This window comes from Typopeltis vanoorti, chromosome 5 (genome assembly GCF_054136105.1).
Source record: "Typopeltis vanoorti isolate ZY-2024b chromosome 5, IOZ_Tvanoo_1.0, whole genome shotgun sequence".
Classification (NCBI taxonomy): domain Eukaryota; kingdom Metazoa; phylum Arthropoda; class Arachnida; order Uropygi; family Thelyphonidae; genus Typopeltis; species Typopeltis vanoorti.
In genome coordinates this window covers 156,742,191-156,758,003 of record NC_143553.1, presented here as the reverse complement: position 1 = coordinate 156,758,003, position 15,813 = coordinate 156,742,191, and the positions used below count along the sequence as shown (strand labels likewise).

The 15,813-nt window shown below is 33.3% G+C and overlaps 1 protein-coding gene and 1 long non-coding RNA gene across 2 annotated transcripts; both read right to left on the bottom strand.

The window, feature by feature from the left end:
• Nucleotides 1-560: 560 nt before the first annotated feature.
• LOC150106982 (alpha-tocopherol transfer protein-like) lies at nt 561-10,225 on the bottom strand. Its single transcript, XM_090393528.1, has 5 exons — nt 10,173-10,225; nt 6,361-6,603; nt 4,206-4,402; nt 1,584-1,694; nt 561-725 (listed from the first exon to the last, which is right to left on the bottom strand). Exons 1-5 carry the CDS (start codon nt 10,195-10,197, stop codon nt 561-563), a joined length of 741 nt encoding a protein of 246 aa, XP_090249654.1. The 5' UTR covers nt 10,198-10,225.
• A 7-nt stretch (nt 10,226-10,232) lies between these two features.
• LOC150106981 (uncharacterized) lies at nt 10,233-15,149 on the bottom strand. Its single transcript, XR_016548338.1, has 3 exons — nt 15,097-15,149; nt 11,272-11,500; nt 10,233-10,331 (listed from the first exon to the last, which is right to left on the bottom strand). It is a non-coding gene; the product is annotated as an uncharacterized LOC150106981 (long non-coding RNA).
• Nucleotides 15,150-15,813: the final 664 nt, after the last annotated feature.

Genomic DNA, 15,813 nt, shown 5'->3' with positions numbered 1-15,813 from the left:
GATTCCAAATTATCATGTATCTGCACCTGTACCTGCAACAAAAAATAATCTAAGCAAATCTAAGAAAACACTGAATAAAACAACAAAAATCACAGATATTTTGGTGGCTTTCTAACAACACGTCATTCTACCAAATAGCCTCGAACTTGACCATTGTGAGAGACTTTGTTTACCTGCCTTCAAAGCTTTGTAGAATGCTAACATTCTTTTAGTTATATTTTAAATAATATAACAGTTTCTCTTATTATAAACAGATTATTGTTATTATAACAGTTACTATTTTATTAACAAAAGCAATATGACTTTTCTATTACAATTAAACAGAGAAAGAATTTTCCAATTGAGTGAGCACCACTTTTCAACCCTCAATCGAAGAGAAAACTTATTGTAGAATTTATATTTTGAAATTATTTAGGCACGCATGGGAGTTCCTAAATCATTGCAAACAAGTAAAATTTTCAACGTCTGCAATATTTACAACCACAGTAAATCGATTTCTGACTTCATTTATTTGCAAAAGCCTCAACCGATCCATAAATACATTATTCATGTGAGGTTGACTAAAAGCCACATTTAAGTTCTTCAGCATATCGCGGATGCCACTCGACAAGTTTCTTGTAAAGAGACTGCTGTGCAAATGTTCCAAGCTCGCCACCGTACTCTGAAGGAAGAAGTGCTGGTGGAATGTACTCATGCAGGGACTCCAGATTGTCATGTAAAATAACCTGCAACCAAAAAATAATGGAAATAATAATTATAAATTAGTAAACAACTTGATATTTGTAAAACATATTTTAAGGTATTAATATGCAATGTGATGATTTAGAAAAATACCTTATCGAAACAATTTATTTAAAAATCATATTTTTATTCATGTTATTCGATTTACACTTTATATTTAAAGTGTAAATATTTAGTAAAGAAAGTAAATGAATAAAATTAAGATAGAAACACCAAAGGCCCAATTTCGTTTGGTCAGTCAGGAGGCAGGCACTGTATTTGTTCTTAGGTTGGAATAATCTGGGATTCAGATTCACTTGTAGGATGCCTGAAAAGCTTTTCGCAGAAATTCTCAGCTGAACAGGAGTTATCCAGTGTTATGCGAAGACGGTGGTTTCGTTTATTCAAACCTCAGTTTTTTTTTTGTTTGTTTGTTTCTTTGAAACTCAAATATTGCCCAACAAATAGAAGACCACCAGCAGGACATACATCCGTAATCCACAAAGAATTATTTCTAAATAATTCCAAAGCACCGAACCTTATGGATTATCAATGCTATACGCATGCTAATTGGTGACAAAAGTGGTTCGAACAATGAGCATGATTCACAAATGATCAAGCTATCATCTTACCCACATCTTCAAATGCTCTATAATTACATTCTCGTAGATCAAATAATGGAAAAATGAATGTGACTCTTTCCTGGTTGTAAACATTTGAAGAATCGCTTTCGTTTGAATGGAACTCTTCTTCATTTTGTTAAATAGTATCTCTTTATACAAATAAATATGAATCTAAGGAGAGAAAATGCTGTAAATTTATTGAAACGGATGAAGTTTTAAATGTAGAAACAGAAAACTCACCCTGTTGTAGATCTTCTCACTGACAACATATCGGACTGCAAAATAAATTGCTCTTAATAGAGATGATGCATTTAATATGTGTATTTGCTTCAAGCGAAATGGATATGCATTCTGAAATAGAGTTAAACAGTTTTACAATGAAGTCACTTATTAAAGCGGTCGACCAATATTAGTCTCTGATTTTCTTAACAATATATTTTCATATCCTAATAAACACATTATCAAAATAAGAATGAATTTAAATATCAATTATCATAATAAATGAAATCTAAGATTCATGTTAATACAGCTACTCCTTTTTTTACCTACTGACTAGACCCCTTATAATTATAAAATGTTATTCATTATCTTAGTTTTAAATTTCGAAGTGTAATAAATCAAACATATATCAATGCCATGAAAATGAGAATCATGGTGCAAATACATAAGTAACGATATTTCAAAGGATAGATATAAACCATATACAGTAGGCCCCCGTATTCGCGAAGTTTGGTTCCATCCTCTTCCACGGATACCTGAAACCGCAGATAGTAGCGAACCCTATATATACCATGTCTTTTTCTATACATAAATACCTATGACAAAGTTTAGTTTATAAATTACGCCCAGTAAGAGATCAACAACAGTAACTAATAATAAAACAGATCAATTATAACAACATACTGTAATAAAGTTATCTGAATGTGAATGAAATTTTAGCAACCTCAGAAGTGTGTATCTTTCTCCACCTTTGCAACGCGTTGCCCTGGTGTTGGACAATCTCTGCGATCACCGAACTGTCTATTACTAAACGAAAGAGCCATACGGCTTCATTTCGGCGATGTAAAATTACAAAAGCAAAGTGGATATCAGATCCAACATTATTTCAAAGCCGAATGTTTGAAGAGACTGTGAAAGTTTCGTAAGTTGACCTTCGTACGTTAATATCTCCGGAACAGGGTTGACCGTGGATATCGAACCGCAGATATGGGGGTCCTACTGTACTTATAAAACCAACTTTTTAACTTTCGTTCCAAAAGATAAAAACTTTTGGAACGAAATGGATTTAAATATATGAAATTTATGAGTTAATCAGAAACAAACAAAAAATGAAGTTGAAGAAACCAGCAAGCATAATGGCGGCATGCCGACCGATCAGTAAAACATCATCAGATAAATAACAAGAAAGGTGTTTAAGAGCTTCTTGTTTAGTGCGATGAATATCAATTAACGTTTGGTTGGAGAGTAAAGTGTAGAAGTTTATTTTATTTATTTGCCAACAGAGAGAGAGATTATCCAGGGATTTCACGTGTTTACGGCATATTCTTCGGTTCTTATTGCTCGAAACTCTGAGCAACAAATTGTTTGAATGTTATTGGAAATCAATAAATAGGGACTACTCAACATCAGGGATGTGTTTTAGTCGAACACATTGAATTGAATTGAATTCAGTTCTATTCAATTCAATTGAACTCAGAAGAACTCTTCAAAAGAACTCAGTTCAATATTGAATTGAACTGAGATTGCACTATTCCTGTACCTGATTATTGAAATCCCACCAATAAACAATGACAACCATTTACTATGCTGTAAACAATATCAGAATCATAATATTAAGATTCTATTTAATGTTATCCTCATGCAATGAAAGAATATAAAGTCGGCGGCCTCATTCTCAAGTCAAACAAACTTAAATTAGAATCAAGAGAAGCAGATCGCAAGCTCAAAATTCTGCCTTGAGACCACCCAACCAAACCTCACGTACACTGTTCGTAATGCCAGCTGATTTTGTATGCTATTATTTCGTTATTGTTTTTAGTTTAAATCGTACTTTTAAATTTCATAATCTTTTAATCTATTTCTTTAAAAATGTATTTTATGGTTTTGTGCTAGCCTTTCGATATATCGGTGCAAAGTATTTGGTTTTCACTCTCCACTTCTTTCCCGAAACCCACGTCATTTTTCTGTCTAATTTTTGGGCTAATTTTCTTAAACAATTCATGAAAACTTCACCATGGCTAGAACCTTCATGCTATCCTTATTTTCTAATTTGTTAACGTTTCGAATTTAAAACTTAAATTTATAAATGATTGTTTATCTCCATTAACCTAAAGGTTTGGTTTACTTATTCTCCACCATTTAGGGAGATACTTGAAATTTGTTTCAGAATACTCAAAGTATCCGTTATCATTTTATATTCAGAACATTGTTAACGTTTGATTTAAAAATGCAAACATTTTACCGTGTTTAGGTTTCTATTATAAAAGAAATATACCGAAAATAAACCAGGACATGAAGAATTTTATAAAAACATTTCAAATACAAGTGAATTTGCTGGTCTCGCTAATGATGACTGAAGGTGATTTTCTTCCTGATACTTTTCTACCTATATACTGAGGGATCACTTTATTAGAAACACCTCCCGATTCAGGAAAATGAGGAGGTTTTCCTAATAAATTAGCCACTCAGTGTGTGTGTGTGTGTGTGCGTGTGTGTGTGTGTGTGTGTGTGTGTAGATATTTGTCCACCTGACCTGCAATATCATAAAATGTATGCTTCCGTAAGAAATGTTGTTGACTTATAGCTAAATATGTAGAAGGATGTTTTTTAAATATATTTTATTGCAACATTCCGATTACCTACCAGATTCGCTTTAATGAGAATTAGAAGTGCACGCAATCCTATGTGTCTGCAAAAATTACTCCAGGTGACATCTTGTAAGTCGTATACAGAAACTCCGCCATGTATCTGACTTAGCTCATAATTGCCATGCCATTCGTATATACACGTCATTGCTTGAGAAGAAAAGACAGCGTTGCAATCTTCTAAACCAACGAATTCTAGATAAAAATCATTAATAATAGTGAGTTACTGAAGGTACAGAACGATAAAAACCTGTATTAGAAAGATACATATCTTTACTCTTTCACTGAAAAACTGATTTCTTACATTTTCAGTTGTTTGCTATATACCATTTTATTTCAAAGCAAGTCAGTACTTAACATTAGTATTTTAAAAAAATCAGACATTTATTCCATTTCCTCACATGTTGTCTTTAAAATGATTTATTCCACCGTTGCAGATTTGTATTTCTACAACATTTTATTCAATGGATTAAATTTAAACGAATATCATTTTCGCATTTATATCTGCATTTATTTTTGAATTTTCCATTCATTACGTCACTCATTTCTTTGTATATTTCTACGCAATGTTCTTATTGTCTCTTATTTTAGAAGAATAGTGACCCGTTCTGTGAATAAATATAACTCGTTTGAGATTTTTATTAAATATATATGCTTTTGAATGATAAAGTTATTTTTTAATTTAGTAAATGACATTAAAATATGAGTTCAGTGGAATAGAAAAAATTACACTACTGTAAGAATATGGGCCTTCATAGTTTACGGAATCTTAAAGTTTTAGCTGTCTGTTAGTAGGTATACTCACAATTTTGCAAAAAATACAGCTTTTTTACTTTAATTCTGCATAGCACAGTGAATATTCATGATGACCTCTGGTTGGAGAGACTGCGTATGAGCCTTTGTTGCAAGGAAATAATCTTTATAAAGGCGATTCAACACATGAGACCATCTACGTCAAAAAGCACTGATAAAGTTTCTTACTTTCCCACACAGGATTCGAACCCGCATCTTTGCAACCAACGAGCGGCATGTCCGAATTTGATAGAAGCTGTAATATTGCCGATAACTGGTTTGTGAGGGAGAAAAAAAAAGAGATTTATGAAAAAAAGTAATTAGACAGTGAATATACATTTCTGGACTTCTTAACACACACACACACACTAACGCTATTTGCGCTAAAGAATTGTTGATTTCAATCTAGATGATATAGCAACCATAAATGAAACCTGCACATAAAGGCTTTATTTTTCTGATGGAACATAATAAAGAACCGAAGAGTAAAACATCTTTTACATGAAAGTACTGAAAGCATATTAGGCTGTCCTCAAGCAGATTAACTCGTAACAAACATAATTAGAAAAATCCCGAAGACAGCAAGTTCGACTTTCACATAATCCGAAGCTCAGATTTCTTATGATTGTTCTAATATTCTTTCTCTAATAATTTTTCTAAACAAATTACAATATATGAATATTGTCTTTTCCATAATCCAACATAAAACATCATCTGGCAAGTTCAGTTGTATGGGATGGTGCGGAAGCTGGTTCTTTTATTCCCAGTTCTGTTATTAAAAAGATAAGTAACCAAACAACTTCATGGTTTTTCGTGTATTCTTACACATTTTCTGAACACCATTTTAATTATTATTCTCCGCATGTTATGGCTGTTATCAGTTGTATGAACCTGATGAATTCGCTGTAATCTCTCTGCATCCGAATTATCGAGAAAAAAAATATTTAGCTCCACTTTACATGTTTATTGATTCGTGCAGATGTCATCGTGTAGACACCTTCTTATTCGAAAAGTATGGGAGCACATTAGTGCAAATCTATTTGAACAATTGAATAAATATCTTGCTTTATGTTACACTCAATATGTGCTAAATAGTTTGATATCGAAAGTTAAGCGAACGTCCAATACCAGATAAGTTGTTTCTTCGCACAGTTATCTGAACTTATGAAAGCCAGGCATGTCGCAAAGTGATAGAAGATGTAATATTGCCGATACCTAATTTGTGGAGGAGAAAAAAAAAGAAATTTATGAAAAAAAAAGTAATGACAGTGAATATACGTTTCTGGGCTTCTTAACAAACACACACACGCGCGCGCACACAGATCTAGATTACGATATAGGGTCATTTCTAACATACCTACCGAGACGACATAAGAAGATAGATTCTCCCCCGATGTGCCGATAAGGAAGAATCGTCATATACTTTTCAAATAAGAACTCAGGAATTTTTTCAAAGTCCCTCACCACTACGTAATTTTCCTGTTCTCTCCTGGTCTTATGGAGGTTTTTAATGGCGTCGAACGCCCTTTCGGCATTGAACTTTTTAGCACGAAGAAACTTCAAAAGGAACATTGGATTGGTTGGTACACGGAAATTTTCTTTCTCTGTAAAAGGAAAGAAATCTATTAAGCCTAAATGATAATAATCGAACACAAAATAATTCGGAATTCAAACTTGTCTCCAATCAGTGAAGAAAAGAATTCCAAGCATGGCTGTACCGCAAGGGACACACAAACTCAACTTTAGTATATAATTATAAATGTTTAATAAGTAAACATGTATAATATACATTTATAATATAATAAAATAAACTGTTCCTAAATATTTTACATATAACATTTTATATAATTTTATATATGATATATAATAATTCCATATCCTGGTCGCAGGCTACATGTGATTGGCCTGTGAATTTAGAGCTCGTGTGAAATTGGTGATATTTAATTGTTTCATTGTTTCTCCCTTAGAATCTCCGTGTTTTATAGTACATTGGTGTAGATGTAGGAATTGTTAGTATATTTAGTGTTTAATAACACATTTGCTATCAAGATATTGCAGTATTAAATATAGTTTAGTGGCCCAAAATCGCAAACGCTGAAAAGAGCAGCGAATTCGAGAACAACAAAAGCTGGCCCGCTAGGAGGTTGTTGAAGATATTCAGGAGGTGATGAAAAATAAATAACCACCAAAATAACGAAATGAAAGCAAATTATCAGAGAGACAACGAGGGAATCACAGGAAGTCGAGTAGCGTTTGAATGGACATAGAAAGGAAAAGAAAATTAAGAAGCAAAATAAGAAACAACAAAGTACGCGATCAGGTAAGCCAGAAAGTAACGAAAATCACGTAAGTTCTTTTTTGTTTGTAATAAGAAAGATGTTATTTGGTATGGCGACCATAAAAAATAAAAATATAACGCATGCAATTCAAAAACAAAAAAGAAACGTAAATGAGATCGTAATTTTAGTAGGTACTAACGAAGTAACTAGCGATAAGTTCAATATGAGAGAGGACATGAAAGTGTTGTTGGAAGAGGAGAGAGTGAAAATCGTCAGTATTTAACCTTGATATTATAAAAATGAATTAAGAAGGAGGGCTATAATGGCAAAAGATTCTATGCGTAGGCTGTGTAGAAGGAATGGATGAGAGTTTTTGGGATGTGTGGAATGGGTTTGAGGGAATATTGGATTTGTATAAGAGGGATGGCCTAAACCTCAATGCGCTTGGTATCAGGAGTCTAGAAAAACTAATAACTAGTATAAGACATTACACAGAGAATGAGAGAAAATAGATTATAATGGTACGAATGGTGAGATTGTGAGTGTAAGAACGACAATGTTATATAATTGTGCTGATCACGGGAATGGGATTTGTCATGGAAATGTTGATGAGGAGTCAATGATTTCGAATTTGTGCTCGCCCAGTTCGGACCAATCAAACGTGTGGAAAGATGTCTACATGTAAAAAGCACTAGAGAAGAATAGAGATCTTCAAGTTGTCCAACTGTGTACAGGAATATACAAAAGAACATGCAGGTAGACTATTATGTCTGTACACGAATGATAGGAGTATCAGATACAAAGCAGTAGAATTTGTTGCCTTGGCCGATATGTTACGACCTCAGATAGTAGATATTAGTGAGACCTGGCTATCAGAATCATACTAACGGACATCGAGTGTAAAATATATAGTATTTTAGGAAGGATAGAGAAGATAGGAGAGAAGGGGAATGTGCTGCTAATGATATTGGATGACTTGAATCCAGTTAGTGTTGAGACCAGTGGCGGTTCGTCCAGTATAAAATGAAAGTTCCTGTTTTATTATCGCCCTTCTAAAATTTTGATATCTTTATCTAAAAACCGTTGTTTCCTGCTTGTAATAGAATTCCGCTGGATAGTATTTTATATAAATCATTTTGTAGCAGTAGTGGTATTTCAAAATAGTCAATGTGTGTGCGGGCTAGGGTTAGTATCAGTACTGGCTAGTATACTCAACGCTGGAGCTGCATTCATTGCAGACCTCACCAAACCATTACCGAGTGGAGATAACGTAGGTGGGGTTAACGCGTGATTTACGTACGGTTTGGACTGGTAGCATTGCAGCTCCACCTCTACAAAATCTTACGAGGCGCCGCTTTTCGAGACCTATGAATGTAGTACTAGTAACAGTATTTTTTGTCTCATTGAATTTGAAGCCACCTTCTGTGAGGTGGAATACAACCAGATCAATTACATAGTGGGGTATTGTTACAGACCTGGAGGATCGATTACTGGTTACGAAAAAATGCATCACCAAACAGGGACTACATGTGCGAAAAGAGTAATCATAATGGGAGACTTTATTTATCCAAATATTGATTGCGTAGCAGTAAAATCTCATGAGAAAAATGCAACTGGGTTTATTGAACTGTTTTGAGACTTCTTCAAGAAGCAAGTGACAGAAGAAACTCAAAGTCACAGAGTGTTAGATTTGAATATAGTGCCGGGGGGGGGTCAATTAAAGACATAACTATTCTGCCTTCGTTTGGTGACAGTGATCATACAGTACTCTCTTGGGAAGTGACTAAGTTTATGAATGTTCCATTCAGAAAAGGTTATACGCTGAACTACAGCGTATAACCAAGAAACGTATTAGTACTTTATGCACTCAGTGACATACAAGGATTCGACATTCGACATACAGCTATTTGCTGATGAGGCAATGATGGGTAGGGTAATCCGGAATGCTGCTGATATGCAGTACTTGAAGAATGATTAGAATAGGCTGAAATCGTGGCATGGGACAATGGATGTCAATTCAATGTAAGTAAATGGAAAATAATGCACTTTGGCGTATTTAGTATATATTGACGGGATTATGCTAGAAGAAATTTGCCAAGCTTGGCATCTTGGAGTGTTAGTGGATTGTACGTTGAAGTTCAAGGCCATGTATCAAAGATACAACTGAAAAGATAATTTCAATAATGAAACGAACTCTCACATATAAAGAATAAAGAGACCATCGTGCCTGTTTACAAAGCCCCTTGATAAGACCTCACTTGGACTATTCTTCTCAGATCTGGAGTGGTTTCCGTTGTGATTCTGACACAATGAACAGAATGCAAAGGAGAGTGTTAAAATGATATAAGGATTGCGGAATACTGATATTATGAAGACAGACTGAGAATTTGTAGACTGCAGACACCAGAAAACAGGGCGAAGAAGCAGGTAATATGATTGAGACGTACATACTTCTGAAAACGTTATACAGATGTATATACAATATTTCGTGTTATGGAGGGGTGGGGAAATGACGCGAGGGCATTCGTGGAAGTTGAGAATGAATGCCACTAAGAATGGGAGTTGGGGATAGATTTTTCTCTCATAGGGAAGTGTGTGATTGGAATGGATTGTCATTGGATGTTGTGTGTGGAAGAAGCGAGAATGAATTCAAGGACAGGTATAACAGCTGGTGTGTATATTATGTGGCTTCACTCGATGAGTCCCAGGAGATCTAATACGATCTAATAATAATAATAATAATAATAATACAATTTTATAAGCATTATATAATAAGCATGTAAAGATTATTTTATATTATTTAAAACACTATAATTGAACAGATTATAATTTCATTAGCGTTCATTTATATTATTAATTTTATAACATTTTCAAAAGTAAATTCATAGTCTTACTCAGCATTTCCTTGAGTTGCTGCATGCATTGTTCCCGTGTTTCTGGGTTTTCATTTAGCTCCTCTCTTGCTTTCTGCACATCTCCGTCGGTAAGATCTTTGTCATCTATAGTCCTGTATACTATTTCTGCTCCTGAACTGAGTTTCATTTGCTGAATGTCTGTGGGATATTAATAATAGCTATCAGATCAGATTTCCTGATTCAGAAAAAAACATTTTTGTGTGTGTGCATGTATGAAACATTTGCCAATAAATTTAATATTTCTTCTTATTAGTACTTTATGCACTCCAGTGTCTTAAAGAAAAGGATATCGCAATCTATTTTATGCTGAGTGTGTGTGACTTCGGATGTTTAGTGTATAACTATGACTGCCAGCACACACACAAACACACTGGATTTCTGTGCTGTTGATTTTAATACCTCGTGGGTGGGATTACTATATATGTAAAACTCGTTTTAGTAAATTTCCAATATTATGATTGGATTATTGAACCGACAATACTAATGTCGATACGGAGGAAGGTAATTTTTGTCGAGTAAACTCGGTGTTTTTCATCAGCAAACAGGAAAACTGGCTCTCCTGAACACAAATATCTACTCAAATAAACAAACAAACAAAAACATATTCGATTTGAAAGGAAGGTAACTGGAGACCGCCCTGTTCTGTTATTATTATTATTCACTAGTTAAATACCATTACGACTCTACAACTTTAGAGTGAGAAGAGGAAAAGATATTCCACAAAGGATAATATTACATAAGAATGTATTTATTTACCATTCTACAGTACATATATTACTGCAGAAAATGCAGCATTAAACATAGTCTCAATTTAATTTTAACTTCGCATAGCAAGCTTGAATTTCAAGACCAGCATTTGCCCCTGCCAAATTGGGAGCTACTTAAATCCATCTCTGTGTTGTATTTCTTAGCAAGAATGTCTTTCATTTAATTTTCGCAATCACTCTCTGTGAACTTTCAAGAATTGTTTGTGGATTTAGAATATGCACCCCACCCTTAATTATATGTGAAGCGAATATTCAAAAACTTTAAACATTCCAAATACTTATTAACAAGATTATAGTTCACTCCAAATTACCAGGTGTCGCTTTATTGAGTTCTTGCAGATAAGAGTTTCTTGTTTCTGGATCTTCGCATATCTTTTTTACTACTTTATCAATATCAGTATCCTGCAAAAAATGGTCCTCCTCCAATGGTTTGTAAGAAATTCCATTGCATGCCATTGACAAGATCTATTGTGGAATAAAACAAGGATTAGGAAGACTGATTGCCCCTGATTACACAACAGTGTATTAAGGTGGAGTTACCTGAAAGTAGAAGTGTTAGAAATAAATTTCACATTTAAATACGATAAAATCAGAATAAATGTGCAGTTTTTTTTTAAATATAGTCATAACTGGAATAGTACGAAATACTGACATCTTACATCATGCGATACATAACGAGGATATTAAAGATCAATCATCATTTTATATGCAAATAAAATGAAAATAAATGTCTCAATTTTTTCAGACAGTTTATGAGAATAAACCTTGTCATTGGAATTGTCTTGGTCGGCCCTATTTAAAACACGCTGACTCTCCAGGTAGCCAGTATATTTGCTATTTTTAATGCATTGAGAAGATTTCACTGTCATCTGAGTGGATACGAACTGTCTTTTCTGATTTGAGATTAGGCAGAATCCTCAGAGAGTAGAAAACCTCTATTCAATACTAGTGAAAGTCTCAGCCCAGAGAGAGAGAGAGAGAGAGAGAGAGAGAGAGCCAGATTGAAGCTTTTATGGATCTAAACGCTGATATCATTTTTTTTTCTGTCGCAGGTTTTTTTTTCCGAAAAAAAATGTTGTTTGATAACTAAGTTTAATTTTCAGTTATTTATTTTACTTTTATTTGTGTTTGTTCATTTATTGCTATAAATGTGCATACTGCTGAATATGACTTTGAGAGAAAACTGAAATGTCAGTCTGAGAAATTATAATTTTTATTAAACTATTTTACTCAAAATTAGGTTTTATATTTGCCAGCTTCCTTTAATGAAATATTTGCAAGATCCTATGGTCTTAAGTACATGTTTTCCCAACACGACCAAGCCCTGCCCTTAACAACAGTGAGCCAACTGCAAAACAAACAAACCACACACATACAAACACACGCAAAAAAGATCGTAATCGAAGCCTAATTAGAGTGAAGAAATGGGAACTTAAACAGATAGCCTTGATTTTGTTTACGGTTAGCTGTATTACATGTTAACAGTCAACTTGTATGGTAGATGTAGCACTTTTCTATTGTCTGTTTGTTTATTTTTGGACACTTTCCAAAACATTTGATTGCAGCTTGTTAGTTAAATGCCTTATCTAAAATATTTTTATTTCCAGTTTTGTTGCATGCAAAATGGGGAATTTTGGAAGCTATTATAAATAAATATTGTGTGAAATAATTATCAGATTGTAAGACAGATAACAGTTTCCATAATTCGAAAGACCGTGAAGAAATATTATGAAGATATTAATGTAGTAGTCAGCGTATTCAGAAGAATATTTTATGTGAAAATGAAATCATTATTTTCCTGATATTTACTGTTTTATGCATTCACAATATTAAGTTATTACGATAAAGAGCCAAGAGGCTATTTTTCCTGTGACATAAATTAAGTAAAGGGGGATAGTAAATCCTGTATTATTTTACAGCCGGTTACGAAACTCGGAGATCGAAATCCATCGAAATTTAAGAGTTTCATGCCGAAGAACAATCGGCGAGTCCAGGCATAAGTGATCACCTGGGTAGTGCAACACTAGCGCAACTTGTTGCAAAGGTGGAGCAAGGTTTGTCACTATCCTTAATATTTTCTCATAATGTAAAAACGCCGCTCCAAGAAGATATATTAGTGTTTTACATTACTTAATAATGTAAAACAGTAATATCTGTAACAGTAATCCACCTTTGCAACGAGTTGCCCAAGTGTTGTACAACCCAGGTGATCACTTACGCCTGGACTCGCCGATAGTTCTTCGGCATGAAACTCATAGATTTCGATGGATTTCGATCTCCGAGTTTCGTACCGGCTGTAAAATAATACGGGATTTACTATCCCCCTTAACTTAAAATATTAAGTTATATTAATGAGTTTCCTATGAACACAATGATTTTCCACAGTAATTCGAAATAAGTTTTCTAGCGTGCTTAGAATAATTTAAAATGTTAAGAATTTCGTTATATTAAAAGCCTTGTCTGGAAAATATATATATATATATATATATATATAAATTGGACACTTGAACCAGTATTTCTGTATCCTATAATTACGTAGCAACATTAATCTCTCTCTCTCTCTCTCTCTGGATTCTTGCAAAAAAAACAAAAAAACAAACAAAAAAAAAAAATATATATAGAGGAATTCCGTTTAATTCAAATAGCATTGTATCGAAGATAGGATGGTATAACAATCGTTTATAACATGATTACACGTTACAGGCTTTCGATAACTTCATGACAATCGGTGAGATTTGTTGGTTCAATAATTGTTGACTCATTCGCTACCAAACTATCTTCAATCTTATACATCTTCAATAAATGCATTTAGAATGATCATATATTTATCACATGTTCTTACAATTATTTAATTCTCATATAATTTGATTCTTACAATTAAAATCATAGATAAAAGTTTTATATAAAAATATAAATATTATATTTTTATGAGATAAAAATATAAACCGCTATTTTGTTGATTGCATAACTAAGTGGTATAATAAAATTGATGGAGTATAATGTATGAGTATATCTAATATAAGTGGATAAATAAGTTATGTATTGAATTCCTCTTAAATACTTGATTGATATTTCTTTTCTACCTTGTTGTCCGAATGGTTAGTATATCCACTCAACCAATGACATGCTAAGAGTTCGAATCCTGCTGTCGCCATGTTTTTTGTGATTCTCGTTAGGTAGAGATGAGTTTTATCGCCCTGTGTGAGACCAACACTCAGCTTACTGATGAATTCGATTAGTTTCAAAAAGTTCCGTATTTTATCTCTAAAGCACGGTTTCAGAATTATATTGGAAAGAAATAAAATTTCAAAAATTACTATAAATAAAAATGAAAAATAGACAAAAATCCTTAGCTCAACCACGATGCTAATGTAGGAGAATTTACCATCTGTCGGAGCGAGGGTCCCATAAAAATCATGTAATAAGTTAATTATATTCAACGAAATATGATAATTATATTCAAACTGAATCAAATACTGAAGTTTCCAAAATAAATAAACTAGCACACGCACAAATACAGATTCAGTCAACCAGAATTTCCTTGATAATTTAACACAAAGATAAAACTAAATATTGAAAGCTTTATTTACTCTTATACATAGTTTACAACAACAGCATAAATACATGTTAGAGTTAAACATTCTTGATTAAACTTCCTACAAAATATACTTTGTAGGAAGTATGTATAGTATGTATGTATCTATATATTATGTATTAAGTATAACTTTATGACTATCGGTGAGATTGGTTGGTTCAATAATTGTTGACTCATTTGCAACAAAACTATCTTCAATCATATTCAACTTTAATAAACGCATTTAGAATGCTCATGTATTTATCACATGATTCTTTGAATACTCGTAATTTGATTCTTACAATCAAAATGAATCAATATTCTACTACGTATTCTGATTTTTAGTAATTATATAAACTTACAGAAATTCTCTGTTTGCACTGTCCTGAGAATTAATTTTCACAAAAAAAAATTAAAATCGATTCACGGATATTTTCCTTTTGGATAGCGAACTACTACAGCCAAGTCATTATTTTAAAACAATCGACGAATTCAACTACAACATTTCGTTATTTATAGTATTATTTTCATGAGATAAAATGCAAACATGCGACCTACTTACCAACTAAAATGATCACAAGTGATATTTGAGAGGATGGTCCTGACAAATAAAAGATAGCAATTCTATATCCTTTGCGAGATGTTAGGAGCGACAAATGTCTAAATGCCTCTCCTAAATGTCTAACAGTTACGCTGTTCTGACTTCTGATGTTGTTTTATAAATGCTGACCACTCTCACACACATTGTTTGTTCTCTAATCATGCCTGGGGCTATTTACGCTTTCTACCTAAGTAAGAAAACTTGCCTTAGGTAAGTGGCTATGACACTATATGATGTGACTAAGCGATATCTTTGATTGGCATGTCAACAAGACATGATTGTCTTAAAGTTATTTCAACATTACAAAATACATGTATTTTGTAATGTGAAATTCCTTCCTTTGTTCTCATATAAAATATGAGAATAAAGGAAGGCGTGAATTTAATGTGATGAAAGAATATACAATTTGAGACTATTTAAAGAGATAATTCGATACCACCCAGTGGAAGGATAAGAAATCTGCAATAACGAAACAAAATACGTAAAAAAACAAACAAACAAACAACTGGGCCTTAATCACTAAGATGATAAATGACGGAGTTTCAGAAATCACCCGTTTTAGAACGATGACCTTTTTCTTCTATTATAATCAACATTCACTCCGATTATCCAAGCCATAGTTAACGGGCTTTGTGCTTGATTTTGGATGCTCTGGTTGAGAGACAGTAGCACGCATGG

What these genes read in the sequence shown, in the direction of transcription:
- LOC150106982 (XM_090393528.1), bottom strand. Translation starts at nt 10,197, where the DNA reads ATGCAGCAACTCAAGGAAATGCTGA. An exon ending in TATCTTCTTATGTCGTCTCG is followed by an intron (nt 4,403 to 6,360) that starts GTAGGTATGTTA and finishes ATTTTTATCTAG; the next exon opens with AATTCGTTGGTTTAGAAGAT. An exon ending in GTGAGAAGATCTACAACAGG is followed by an intron (nt 726 to 1,583) that starts GTGAGTTTTCTG and finishes TTTTGGTTGCAG; the next exon opens with GTTATTTTACATGACAATCT.